The sequence below is a fragment of the Heterodontus francisci genome, chromosome 3 (genome assembly GCF_036365525.1).
Source record: "Heterodontus francisci isolate sHetFra1 chromosome 3, sHetFra1.hap1, whole genome shotgun sequence".
NCBI classification, from domain to species: Eukaryota; Metazoa; Chordata; class Chondrichthyes; order Heterodontiformes; family Heterodontidae; genus Heterodontus; species Heterodontus francisci.
In genome coordinates, this window is record NC_090373.1 from 58,645,732 (window position 1) to 58,660,186 (window position 14,455).

The window sequence follows — 14,455 nt, forward strand, 5'->3', positions numbered from 1 at the left end:
AGGTCCGCAAGCCTAAGTGTGTGCATCTTCGTGCAGAATGCTGCAAGTTGCAGGGTAAACCCATGAGTCTTAATGGTGTACACAAAGCCAATGTAGAAAAAGGGACCCTGACCGAGCGTACAACAGATCAGGCTGTAACTTTTTGACTGCAGATGTAAGGCTGAGTGGAGGGGTCATGAATAAGATACCTGAGAGCTACAGGGAATTCTTGTCAAAAGGAAAAGTAGCTCCTTTATCCCTCGAGTGAGGCAGATAAACCTATAGTTATATTTGGGGGGGGGGGGGGGCGGGGTGGTGGTACAGGAGCAACCCAAACTCTTTTACTGAAGAAGGCATGACTTTTCCACCAGAGAGTGCACTGGACGCCAAGGTTTTAGTGAATGGTATTGGCAGGGTGTATATACCAGTACCATTGTATCGGCTGCACCTAGAGTGTGACCTAATGTCTGGAATGGTAGACAGTTGACCTACCCCTGGGGAATGATTTGGCTGGAGTAAAGGTAGTAGCTTCTCCAGTAGTCACGGAAAAATCAAATTAAGTGAAAGAGACAGAGCAGTTGCAGGAAAAGGTTCCAGAAATTTTTGCTTCATGTGTAGTGACCTGAGCAATGGTAAACAAGTTCCATTGTCAGGTAAAACTGGCACCTCGGACAGATAGCCGAATATCTGAAACTTTGGGGATTTGGATAATCTGGAGGAAATGTTCAGTAAATCTTCTTTGATCAAGGCTTAGCAAGCAGATCCAGAGTTAAATAAAGTGGCACAGTTGTCTCTAACTGAAGCTGAAGCAAAGAGAGTTCCAGGAGGCTACTATGTTAAAAATGGGATTCTGATAAGGAAGTGGAGACCCCCTGACAGACCTGCAGATGAAGAATGGATGGTTGTTCACCAGATAGTGGTACTGCCCAAGTATTGGGAAATATCAAGGATCGCTCATGAAATTCCTATAGCGGGACATGTGGGGATCTGGAAGACCCAGTAACATATAGGTGGACATTTTTACTGACCAGGTCTTTACAAGGATATGGTGCAGTTTTGTAAAACGTGCTAGATAGTGGGAAAACCGCCACCTCTAATTCCCATACCAGTTTACTGTGCAGGACTTTTACTTAAAACAAAAACGGAACACCAATATGTACTCACTATCATGGATATGGCTACTCTGTTCCCAGAGGCCATTCCCTTGAGAACAATTTCTGCTAAGGTAGTGGTAGGGAAGTTAACCCAGTTCTTCACTAGATATGGATTACCGATTTGAGATTCAGTCGGATCGAGGTTCCAATTTTATGACCAAAATTTTCCAGGAAGGTATGAATTGGGTATAACACAGCTAAAGTCTTCAGCCTACCACCCACAGACACTGGGAGCTTTAGAACGGTACCACCAGACCCTCAAAATGATCAGGGCATACTGTCGTGAATATCCCCATGATTGGGATAAAGGGTTGGAATTTGTTTTGTTTGTTTGCCACTAGGGATTAGTTTATGGACGTGAGATAAGAGGTCCTCTAAAACTAATTAAAGGTTTTTAGAACCGAGACGAATCTTTTGTTAGATTATGTATTCATGTTCCGAGAACGGCTCACGAGAGCCTGCAAAGTGGCTTAGGAACCCCTGAAAGCTTCCCAAACAACCATGAAGAAATGGGCAGACAAGAATGCCAGGACCTGACCAATTCAACCAGGGGACAAGGTGTTGGTATTACTGCCTTTACAGGGTGAACTGCTGAAAGCATGGTTCAGAGGTCCATATAAAGTGGTCAAAAGAATTGGTAAAGTAAATTATTATTTTTAAAAATTCATTCATGGGATGTGGGCGTCACTGGCTATGCCAGCATTTATTGCCCATCCCTAATTGCCCTTGAGAAGGTGGTGGTGAGCTGCCTTCTTGAACCGCTGCAGTCCATTTGGGGTAGGTAGACCCACAGTGCTGTTAGGGAGTTCCAGGATTTTGACCCAGCGACAGTGAAGAAACGGCGACATAGTTCCAAGTCAGGATGGTGTGTGACTTGGAGGGGAACTTGCAGGTGGTGGTGTTCCCATGTATTTGCTGCCCTTGTCCTTCTGGTTGGTAGAGGTCACGGGTTTGGAAGGTGCTGTCTAAGGAGCCTTGGTGCATTGCTGCAGTGCATCTTGTAGATGGTACACACTGCTGCCACTGTGCGTTGGTGGTGGAGGGAGTGAATGTTGGTAGATGGGGTGCCAATCAAGCGGGCTGCTTTGTCCTGGATGGTGTTGAGCTTCTTGAGTGTTGGAGCTGCACCCATCCAGGCAAGTGGAGAGTATTCCATCACACTCCTGACTTGTGCCTTGCAGATGGTGGACAGGCTTTGGGGAGTCAGGAGGTGAGTTACTCGTCTCAGGATTCCTAGCCTCTGACCTGCTCTTGTAGTATTTATATGGCTACTCCAGTTCAGTTTCTGGTCAATGGTAGCCCATAGGATGTTGTTATTGGGGGATTTAGTGATGGTAATGCTGTTGAATGTCAAGGGGCGATGGTTAGATTCTCTTTTGTTGGAGATGGTCATTGCCCGGCACTTGTGTGGCGCGAATGTTACTTGCCACTTATCAGCCCAAGCCTGGATGTTGTCCAGGTCTTGCTGCATTTCTACACGGACTGCTTCAGTATCTGAGGAGTCACGAATGGTGCTGAACATTGTGCAATCATCAGCGAACATCCCCACTTCTGACCTTATGATTGAAGGAAGGTCATTGATGAAGCAGCTGAAGATGGTTGGGCCTAGGACACTACCCTGAGGAACTCCTGCAGTGATGTCCTGGAGCTCAGATGATTGACCTCCAACAACCACAACCATCTTCCTTTACGCAAGGTATAACTCCAGCCAGCGGAGGATTTTCCCCCTGATTCCCATTGACCTCAGTTTTGCTAGGGCTCCTTGATGCCATACTCGGTCAAATGCTGCTTTGATGTCAAGGACAATCACCCTGGAAAAAGAATTGGCTGTGTCATATCAATATGTTGAAACAATATCATTGCTTGGAAGAGGATAAGCAAGCACAGTCCCCACCTCACACGAGGATACTGTGGTAAAAACTTATAATTTATAAAGTATAAGAGTAAAGTTCTCGTCTGTTCAATGATTTCTGACTGATTACATTTTGGGGAGACCTCAACAACACACACTCTGCAGAAGCAAGAGATTTCTACATTTAACTGTGCATTTGCAGACTCCAGAAGTTGCTGTCAGTTTCAGAGGAGTAATGACAGTGAAGTTTTCAGTGTTCATCATTACTACTGCAAAATCTGGTCTTTGGAATGTTATTGTAAAATACAAGGATTGTTTTTATCACAGTTGGCATTCTCTTTAAAACTGCATAACGTTGTGTAATAATTTAGATGAAATATTTTGTCAGGTTTGACCTTTAAAATCAATTATATGTGTGTGTTTATGGATAGAATTTTTTTCTTATTTTCTCCCCTTTCCTTACCAGTAGGATTTCTATTTGAGTAGAACTGGCCTTGTTACTATTTTCTTAATCATTCATTCACTTTCTTAAAAAAAAAATCTCATGTTCTGTTGGCCATCTGAATTGGTGATCATGTCTTCTGCTCATCTTGAACAATGGGCTAACTAGTGGGATAAATGATTGGTGTTACACTCCAGAAAGCCAGGTGGTGAGTATAGATTTGGAGCCATTTTTTACTCCAGTATTTATTTGCAGAGATGCATGTTACGATCACATTGCCCTAACCCAATGACCACCATTTTTCAGTCTTTTCTATTTCTACCTTTTGAAGTACCAAATAAATTAACGCAAGGGGCGAGATATCCCTAATGAGGGAGCACCAGTACCATACGGTAACAAAAAAAAACAAACTATAAAAGGAAACCTAACTAAATCAAACTTAAATATCATTCCTGGTGGTCCCCTGTTATTGCCCACTACCTGTCCTACAATTGATATAAAATTAACAGATTCCCTTCTCTCTCTTTAAATAAAAATTAGAGTTTACATCTACAACCAAAATTTCAAGAGACATTAAATCAAAGACCTGCATATTCTGTACAAAGCATTAGATTGTGAGCCGCCACTCCTCTTGGACACCTAACAATTTCTTCTTACATGATTGACCAGTAGTCAATCATGTGAGGACCAGGTACGTAGTGCAGGAGTTCCCTGAATGCATCTTGCTCTCCAACCTGTATCTAGTTCTGGATACTAGTGAGGGGGATGGTTCCTCTGGGGAGTGCAGCCAGACCCAAGTCCATGGGACCAAGGGTGGCTCAGCTGTACAAGGGGTCAGGAGGAAAATTGGGGAAGCAGACAGGCGTTTCTGCGACTGCAAACATGATTCCACAATGTTTTGTTCCCTCCCTGGTGCCAGGTTCAGGAATATCACTGAGCAGCTGCAGAGCATTCTGATGGAGGGTGAACAGCCAGAGATCTATATTTTTATACCTTTTATCTGTCCACATCGGTAGCAGTGACATGGATATAAAGAAGGATGAGGTCCTGCAAGCAGATTTTAGGGAGCAAAGAAAGAAACTAGCAAGTAGGACCTCAAAGATAGTAATTGTTATGACCAGGTGTGAAAGGTGTCTAGTGGTCTTTTACTGTCTTTACCTGGTCTTATTGTAACAGGATTTAATTTTTAAACACTGTTTTGAGCTCCCCCTCGGTGAATCCTTGTTCACCTCTTTCCAATTATAAGGCAAAGAAATGAGCACGCCAGGTTTTCTTAGATTTAAAAAAAATACGTGACATTTATTAAACCTTAAACTTAGCTCTAATTCGGTTAACGCCTACGGATACACGCTGTGCCCCACGCTAGTGTGCATATGCGATACGCACATGCAAATAGAGACATAAAAGAGCAGAAGACAACAAAGAGAGGTTTGAGGCAATAACAAGAGTTTCTTGTTACTGTGCTTTGAGCTCACTCTAGTCCTTTTGTAGGTAATTCTTGCTTTTTGTTGGGGCCCAGTATTATCCTTAATCCTTGTTCACTGGGAGACTTTTCTCTCTTGGGGTTCATGTGTCTTCATTTGGCTCTTCAGTTCTGTGAGAAAGAGATGGGAGGAGACAGGAGAGCGATGTTCAGTCCAGGAGCAAACCGCTTTGAGTTTTAAAACCCTGTGGTAAGTTCAAATTCAAAAAAACTCCTACAGTCAGTCGTGTGACTAAACTTGTCTGACCACGTCTGTTTGTGTATTTGGCCATCTTCGTAGTTAACCTGGAATGCTAGCCTTTCCACCTTCAACGTCTGGTAATCGAAAGTGCATTGTGGATTAAATTGGTGCAGGGAATGGCTCCTTTGTCCATTCCAAGTACTGTCTGTTGCTATGCAAATGTCTTTCCAGTCAGGGACTTGGCAACCCCTTGTAATAGGCCGCATTTCTTCCCAGCAGCAATTTTAAGTTTTAATGTTCATGTGGCGAAATAATGTGTATCTCATTCTTGGCAGGTGGGGGCCTGCATGACATAATCAGATTACTCCCACTGCCATGCACTAGTGAGTATAGAAATAGGAGGGTAGAGCAGATGACTGCATGGCTGGAGGGATGGTGCAAGAGGGAGGGCTTTAGATTCCTGGAACATTGGTACTGTTTCTGGGGGAGGTGGGACCCATACATGTAGTGGGCAATAAGGTTGGAGACCTGCAAGTGAAAATGAGGAATGAGGCATTGCTAGATCTGGTTCTGGGGCATGAAGTAGATCAAGTGTCTGGGAAGATTTTAGGGACAGTGATCATGTTAGGTTTAGGTTAGCCATGGAAAAGGACAAGGTGCAGCCTAGAGTAAAAAAATACTTAATTGGAGGTGGGCAAATTTCATTGGGAGAAGAATGGAACTGTCCCAGGTAAATTGGAATCAAAGATTGGCAGGCAAATTTGTAATTGAACAATGGGCTGTCTTAAAAGAGGAGATGGTTCAAGTACAGTTGAGGTACATTCCCGTGTTGGAAAATGTAGGGCAACCAAAGCTAAGGCTTCCTGGATGATGGAGAGTAAGATGAAGCAGAAAAAGGGTGCATATGACCGATGTCAGGTTGATAATATGTGAGAAGTAGGCTGAATATAGAAAGTTCAAAGGGGAATTATAAAGAGAAAATGAGGCAGAGACAGCATGAGAAGAGACTGGCAGCTAACATAAAACGGAACCTAAAAGTCGTCTTTGAGCATATAAATAGTCAATGGGTCGAAAGGGGAGGGGTGGGGCTGATTAGGGATCTATGCATGAGGCAGAGAGCATAGCTAAGGTTCTAAATGAGTACTTTGCATCTGTATTTACCAAGGAAAATGATGCTGCCAAAGTCATAGTGAAAGAGAAGGTAGTTGAGATAGCATATGGGCTAAAAATTTGTATTTAAAAATTGATAAGTCACCAGGACTGGATGGGATGCATCAGAGGATGCTGAGGGAGGTAAGGATGGAAATTGTGGAGGTACTGGCCATAATCTTCCAATCCTCCTTAGCTATGGGGGTAGTGCTAGAGGACTGGAGAATTACAAATGGTGTACCCTTGTTCAAAAAGGTGTAATGACAAACCCAGCAACTACAGACCCGTCAGTTTAACTTCAGTGGCTGGAAAGCTTTTGGAAATGATAATCCGGTGCAAAATGAACAGTCACTTGGACAAGTGTAGATTAATTAATTAGGGAAAACCAGCACAGATTTGTTGAAGGCAAATCGTGTTTAACTAGCAACATTGAATTTTTTGATGAGGTAACAGATGGTTGATGAGGGTGTCTATGGATTTCCAAAAGGCGTTTCTAAAATGCCATGTAATAGACTTTCCAGCAAAGTTGTAGCCCATGGAATAGAAGGGTAAGTGACAGCATGGATCCAAACTTGGCTGGAATGCAGGAAATAGTTGTGATGAACAATTGTTTTTTAAACTGGAGGAAGTTATACAGTAGGGTTTCCCAGGGACCATACTAGGACCAGTACTTTTCTTGATAAATATTATGACCTAGACTTGTGTGGGCAGGGTGCAATTTCAAAATTTGCAGATGAGACAAAACCTGCAAGTATTGTGAACTGTGAGGAGGATAGTGATAGACTCCAAGAGGGCATACAGGCTGGTGGAATGGACGAACACATGGCAGATAAAATTTTAATTCAGTGATGTGTTACATTTTGTTAGGAAGAACAAAAAGGCAATATAAAATAAAAGGATACAATTCTAAATGGGGGTGCAGGAGCAGAGCGACCTGGTATCTATGCACAAATCATTGAATGTTGCAAGGTAGATGGAGAAAGTGGTTTAAAAGGCCTATGGGATCCTGGGCTTTATAAATGGTGTCATGAAGGTGCTTCCATTAATATTTTTTGAGGACGTGTTGTGTTTAAAAGATTGTGAAAATTCTTTCATTTGAAAGACTGAGGAGATGCGTGGATTTGTTTTTTTTTTAAAGGGTTACTGGAAGGACACTTTGTCTCTTCCAGTAAATGTTTAAAAAAAAAAATCCAATGAAGTGCTAAAATAAACATAAGGAGCCTTGCTGGCTATTAGAGTTGTTTACAGAGCAGTCACATGTCTAGGTTTATGGTTGTTAGGAGATTGGCTTTTTGATTTGGCTTGGACTGTTTGAATGTTCAGTTGGTGTGTAGCCTGCTAAGAGAGAAGCCACCCAACTCATCCTTTTCTACCTGTTTTGGAAAATCTTCTGAGAATCCAGTGCGATAGCTGAAACCACTGATGCAGTAGTTCTCCCGAAAAGCCTGCAAGACTGCTTGATGTCTCCTGAACAGAACTGCTCCAGAAAGATCGCAGCGACAGTTTTCAACGTGTACCCAGTTGCCAGACCAAAGGCCATCTGGAACATTTCATATTTTATCCTTTTTCTTTAAGAATTGACAATAATTTGGCCAAAATTATTTTTTAAAAAAGTTGATCTCTGCAGAGCCAGTTATCATTTTTCTTTTTTCCTTTAACCGGTTGTGTGTGTGTGCACGTGCACGAGTTAGGTTATTTTAGAAGGGTATATATTTATACTTTTATATTTCAAACTGTGTTAATAAGCTTTGCATCTTTATTGAATAAGCCTTGTTTTATAATCAATAATTTTGTTGTTTAAAGAAACCTGCTTGGCGGATTCTTTTTATTCTGAAACTAATTTAAAGTATCTAATTGGCCATATTGGCAACTGGTAAAACATTTAAACATACGTTGTGACCAGTGGAGTAGTGGAACTAGGGAAAGACAGTGCATTCCTCCAATCTCTGTCGTAACAATGGAAGCATAGAGTACAAAAGCAAGGAAGTTATGATTAACCTTTTTAAAACACTAGTTCAGCCTCAACTGGAGTGTTGTGTCCAATTCTGGGCATCACACGTTTAGGAAGAATGTGAAGGCATTATAGAGGGCGCAGAAAAGATTTAAGAGAATGGTTCAGGGATGAAGAACTTCAGTTATGAAGATCTCGATTGGAGAAGCTGGGATCATTCTCTTTAAAGAGAAGGTTGAGAGGAGATTTGATAGAGGTGTTCAAAATTATGAGGGGGCTGGACAGAGTAGATAGGGAAAAACTGTTCCCGTTGGCAGAAAGGTCAAGAGTCAGAGGACACTGATTTAAGATAATTGGCAAAAGAAGCAATGGCTTCATGAGGAAAAACCTTTTTTCTGCAGCGAATAGTTAGGATATGCATACGCTGTCTAAGAGTGTGGTGGAGGCAGATGTAATTGTGAATTTCAAAAGGGAATTGGATAAGCAGCTGAAGAGACAAAATTTGCAGGGTTACGGGGAAAGATTGGGGAAATGGGACTGGCTGAATTGCTCTTAGAGAGCCGGCATGGACATGATGGGGCAAATGGCGGCCTCCTGTGCTGTGATCATTATTTGATTCATGCATTTCTTTTTGTAAAGCAATCTGACAATTGGTGACTTGCATCCACCCAGTTAATTTTAGACATTTCTTTTCTCCAGCACTTGTTCAAAGCCAGCAAGGTCAATCCATAATGTTTTTTCACTCATGCTTGTCGTGGAGTGTACAGCGTTCCACAAGGAACGATTGCATAACATTCAATGGGCATGCTCTCTTTTGTATTCCAATTCTACAGAATATCACTTAAAAATATTTGACATAGAATCCCATATCCACTGCCTCCACAAGAGCTAGTGTTTCAGCAGCCAGTGTAGTTTTAACAGCCCTTTTATTTTCTTAGCTTCCCCAGCTAAAGGTCAATATTTCCTGTTCTCGCCCATCAGAAATATTATGAAACCAGCTACAGTAGAATACTGATCGGGTAGATTAGCATGTGAAGCAATGCTAAGAATAGCTAGCTTCATGTCCTTTGGGTCACCTAAGGATGGGAACTTTAGTTACATTTATCCAGATTTAACTTTCTTAATGTTTTATTTGCCCCTAAAACATTCACTACTTTAGGGTGTTTCATCACTGTGCTTAACTCCAACACATCAAAACTAGCATCTGGTCTGCTGAATGCACAATCAGTTCAGCTGACCAATCAAGCTTCGCAATTCTTCTGTCTCTTGCTGTGATGACCTAGTACAATTAATCAGGAAAAAAATTGGCAAAGGATGTAATTGCATCTGAAGCAATACCCATTAGAGTTTAGAAGAATGAGCGGTGATCTTATTGAAACATAAGATCCTGAGGGAACTTGATAGAGTGGCTATCAGGAGGATGTTTCCCCTTGTGGGGTGAGACTAGAACTAGGGGACACAGTTTAAGGATAAGAGGTTTCCCTTTTAAGATGGAGATGAGGAGAAATTTTTGATGTGGTCTTTTAATCTTAGGAATTCTCTTCCCCAGAAAGCAGTGGAGGCTGGGGCATTGAATTTGTTGAAGGCTGAGATTTTTTTTCTGGATAAGGGAGTCAAGGGTTATGGGGGCAGACAGGAAAGTGGAATTGAGACCACAACCAGATCAGCCATGATCTTATCGAATGGCAGAGCAGGCTTGAAGAGTCGCATGGCCTACTCCTTCTATGTAGGAAGGGAGTTAAGGCTATCTCTAAATTGAGTCTCTCTTCAAAATCCCTTTAGCCTTAAGTCCCATCTGCAAGGACTTTTTCAGTATAAATCCACCCATGTGACAAAGCAGGTTGATCTATATCTGACACCTCAAAATAAACTCCAAACTTGCTCCAACTATCAAACTCCCTTTGTTTTGCTTCTTATTGGTTTATCAAGTTTATTGGCACCACCAAACCTTCATGGTCTTGAGGACTTCAGCTTCTAGTTCTATTGCAAGACTCTTCTGTGGCCCTTTATTTCATTTATGTTTGTATTCTATTCAAGCTATGGCCTCTACTTCCACTTTTATGTCTGGACTACTACTGCGAGATTTCCGTCTTGCACTATCGGAGGTTCTTACTCCAATTCGTGATTGTTTTCTGGTACAAGTCGCTTCTACGCTCGTATCACTACTTCCACTGTATTTTCTTTCTACTTTCACCCCATTTGCCAGTCCATGGACCTCGCTTCTTGACCAGTATCCTGAACATGCAACCAATGCTTAAACTTGCCAGTAGCTTTTTCTGCATGCCCACAATTGTCACAACACTCTATTTATTAGACCCCTCTGGAACATATGTCACCTGTGTACCAACTTTGGACAATTGTCCTGTGATGTGATAGCTCTGTCGTGATCACTCACATCACCACTATCCAGCCTGTGATCTACTACATTCTGTTCCTCAAACCTCATCACAAAACATGAACATTTGAGATGCAAGGTGCCTTGATTACTTCTCTCAGCTGCTCAATGTCAGAGATTTTATAATTAGTTCTGATATGCGGTATGAACCCTGACAGTTTGATTGCCGTGTTTGATAAGTACTGCCTTATCATCATGACCCTTTACTTTACTAGAGCCTTTCCATTCCCTATGACCCCCTCTTTTATCGTCTACCAAATTTCCTGAATTGAACTCACAGATTGTCGTATATGATGCCTCAGTATTCTCCAAATTTTTTCAGAGACCTCAGCTTTGATGAAAGCCTGTCCCCCTGCGTGTAAAGCTTTCAAATGTGCAAAAAAACTGGGACTAATTCTGGTACTTTCTAGAGCAGGAGGGCTAACACACAGTACAGAAGGAAATTCGGGATTTTGCTTAGAGCCTAATTGTTAGGGAATATATTCACCAATCATCTAGAGTGAATTCTTTGCTTGCACCGCCCATGCCAAGGTAGTTGTCAACTTGGGAGGCTGGTTGATCAGCTAAAGTTTTCTGCAACATATCATCGACCACCGCATGATTCTGTTCACAAAATTCATTGCAGGAATTCATAACCATGATGTTCATATCTTCACTTGTCTCTGAACTAGTCATTGGCAAATTTCCCCTTGATTATCAGTCAGAAATTTCACTGGTGTCCCAAGTCTGGTTCATTTCTTTGATTTTGTCTTTAATCCTTACTGTATATTGTAGGAAGACTAAATCTGGTCACCAGGTCTATAAAACATAGGATGAAAATATTTTTGTCTTTGTCCCATATCTTTCAATCCATGGCAACTACCTCGTTAAAGTCATGTGCCAGTGGAAGGACTGTAGTAGAATGTGGTGGTGCCCTTCAATACTAACAGGAGTCTCAACTCTCTCTTTTTCTGTTAGCCTTGTATACTCTTCAGCTATGCTTGCCTCTTTTAGCAGTATTTTAACCTTTGACAAGTAGGGTCAGCAAATTGATTTTATAACTTTAGGGCAATTTGTGTTTTTCTGATTCATATCACCTGATACCATTAATAGTTGTCTAACATTGATGCGAAACATCAGATTTGTTAAGAGGATGCAATACCACCTGACTGGGTAAAGTGCAAATCCACTGATTTACCAAAAATAATTGCCTTATCATGCTGCATGTCAAGTTTCATTTGTGCCTTTTTCACCGAACTCGCTCAACAGCATGGGTATCTCGCCATAGACTAAATTGGTGCTTATAAAATGGCTTACCTCAGCTATTTTACATGAAATTACAACTCTTTCCAGTGACCTCAATGTGTTGTTGCCTAACCTACAGCAGTTATTACTTTTATATTCCTTAACCTTCCTCTGTCCTCACTACTTGGTTTAAAATGCTATCTTGATACTCTATCTGTTCCAGATGCTGCTGAAGTTAAGGCACTATCTAATACTGTACAGTTAATGGAGTCCATGACTAATGCAATCATCACAGACCTAAAACTCCTTGTAACCAATATAATTTATTTGGATTTGTCATTATCTTCATCCTTTTCCTCAGAATTCTCTTTACTGCGTCTTTTCGAGGACCTGGCCTCTTTACGCAATGAAATGCCCAAAGCAGTCATACTTAGAATCACACTGGAAGCACCTATTACCTGTTCCTTGGGCATTCCTGGGATTCATTCGACTATTATTGTTCTAATTCTGTCGTCTTCTGGAATAGCCAAAACCGATGGTGCTTTCATCCTCATTCCGCCTATCTATAATCCTTTCATTGTACTGATGTTTGCATCCACTAGCTGGACAATTTCAAAATCTGGCAAAGGCTGAGTCTCTATTCTTTGAGTCACTACAGAACACCCCATTTGTTCCACCAAGGCTGCAGAAAATTGTTTCCTCAGAGGTTTTTTTCAAGGCAGCATACATCAGATCCAACAGTAAGCCTCTCTCTTGGGAACCAAACACCAGTTGGAATCAGGAGCATGTCTGTATGTGACACCTTAGCACAATCCACTAATTTAAATGCTAGTATTGATCCAAAGATCCCCAAATTTAATTTTGTCAATCTTTTATGCAATCTGTAAAAGTCCATGATATATTTTTCCATGAAATGACCATCTGTTTTCCGAAGTCTGTCAGATTCTCACTGTGCCACATAGGCATTTGACCTATCTCTTTTGTAGATTTCATCCAAGAACTCTAATAGAAGGTAGAGGTGTGCAAAGGAAACCCGACCCAAGTCCGAATGCTGGACCTGGAAGCCCGACCCGAACCCGACACATGCTGTTGGATCCCTTCGGGGTCAGGTCGGGTAGCAGGCCTTTACCCATGTATTGATGTAAAGGCCTGCCACCCGACCCGACCCCGACAGGTCCCGACGACGTGTCGGGTGGGGTTGGACTTCCAGGTCTGAAATTTGGGCTCGCGTCAGGTTTCCTTTGCACACCTCTAATAGAAGGTCCAAACCTTTATCTGTATTCAACTGATGGGCACCCATCTCTCAAAAAACTTTATTTCTGTAGGAAGTGATAACACCAAGACCAAAAATCTGTCTCAACTTTTTAAATATACAAATGATGGAGCATCCACAGCCCTCTAGGGTAGGCAACTCCAAAGATGCTCAACCCTCATTGAAAGAACTCTTATTCCTAAATGATTGGTCCCTTATCCTGAGACTGTGTCCATTGTCCAGATTCCCCAGCCAGGGTAAATGTCTTCGTGTTGTCTACCCTATCAAGCTGTTTCGGACTGATAGAATCATAGAAAGTTTATGGTTGAAAAGAGGCAACTTGGCCCATCGTCTCTGCGCCAGCCGGGGAAAAAAAAGCCACCCAGCCTAATTCCATTTTCCGGCATTTGGTTCGTAGCTCTGCAGGTTACGGCACTTCAGATGCACATCCAGGTACTTTTTTAAATAAGGTGGGGTTTTCTGCCTTTACCATCCTTTCAGGCAGTGAGTTCCAGACCCCCACCTTCCTCTGGGTGAAAAAATCCTTCATCTCCCCTCTAATTCTTCTGCCAATCACTTTAAATCTATTCCCCCTAGACACTGCCTCTTCTGCTATGGTAAATAGGTCCTTCCCATCCATTCTATCCAGCCCCTTCACAATTTTGTACATCTCAATCAAATCTCTCGGCCTTCTCTGTTCCAAGGCGAACAATGCCAGCCTATCCAATCTTTCCTCTTAGCTGCAATTTTTGAGTCCTGGCAACATCCTTGTAAATCTCCTCTGTAGCCACTCTATTGCAATTACATCCTTTCTGTAATGAGGTGACCAGAGTTGCATACAGTACTTGAGTTGTGGTCTAACTAAAGTTTCAGCATAACCTCCATACTTTTGTATATTCTATGTCTCAGCTAATAAAGGAAAGGATTCCATATGCCTTCTTAACCACCTTACTGACCTGTCCTACCTTTAGGGATCTGCAGACATTCACTCCAAGCTCCCTCACTTCCTCTACACCTCTCAGTATTCTCCCATTTATTGTGTATTCCTTTGCCTTATTTGACCTCTCCAAATGCATCACCTCGCAATTCTCCAGGTTGAATTCCATTTGGCACTTTCCTGCCCACCTGACCAGTCCATTGATATCTTCCTGAACCCTGCAGCTATGCTCCTCGCTTTCAACCACGTGGCCAGTTTTTGTGTCGTTTGCAAATTTCTTGATCATTTCCTCCTATGTTTATGTCGAAATCATTAATATCTACCACAAAAGCAGGGGACCTAGTACTGAGCCCTGCGGAGCACCACTATAAGCAGCCTTCCAGTCGCAAAAACACTTGTCAACAATGACGCTTTGTTTCCTGCCACTGAGCCAACTTTGTATCCAGCTTGCTATGA

At 42.0% G+C, this 14,455-nt stretch overlaps 2 protein-coding genes across 2 annotated transcripts in view; one reads left to right on the plus strand and one right to left on the minus strand.

The window, feature by feature from the left end:
• Positions 1 to 14,455, plus strand: part of LOC137356728 (arf-GAP with SH3 domain, ANK repeat and PH domain-containing protein 2-like) — a 234,595-nt gene that overhangs the window by 14,870 nt on the left and 205,270 nt on the right. Inside the window, exon 2 of the mRNA XM_068022455.1 lies at positions 9,783 to 9,810. Coding sequence (XP_067878556.1) covers positions 9,783 to 9,810 — 28 coding nt within the window. The remainder of the gene's footprint in view (positions 1 to 9,782; positions 9,811 to 14,455) is intronic.
• LOC137353491 (RNA-binding protein 25-like) overlaps positions 12,800 to 14,455 on the minus strand; it is a 73,948-nt gene continuing 72,292 nt past the window's right edge. Inside the window, exons 5-6 of the mRNA XM_068019826.1 lie at positions 14,188 to 14,291; positions 12,800 to 13,061 (exon numbers count right to left, since the gene is read on the minus strand). Of these exons, the coding sequence (XP_067875927.1) occupies positions 12,800 to 13,061; positions 14,188 to 14,291 (366 nt within the window). The remainder of the gene's footprint in view (positions 13,062 to 14,187; positions 14,292 to 14,455) is intronic.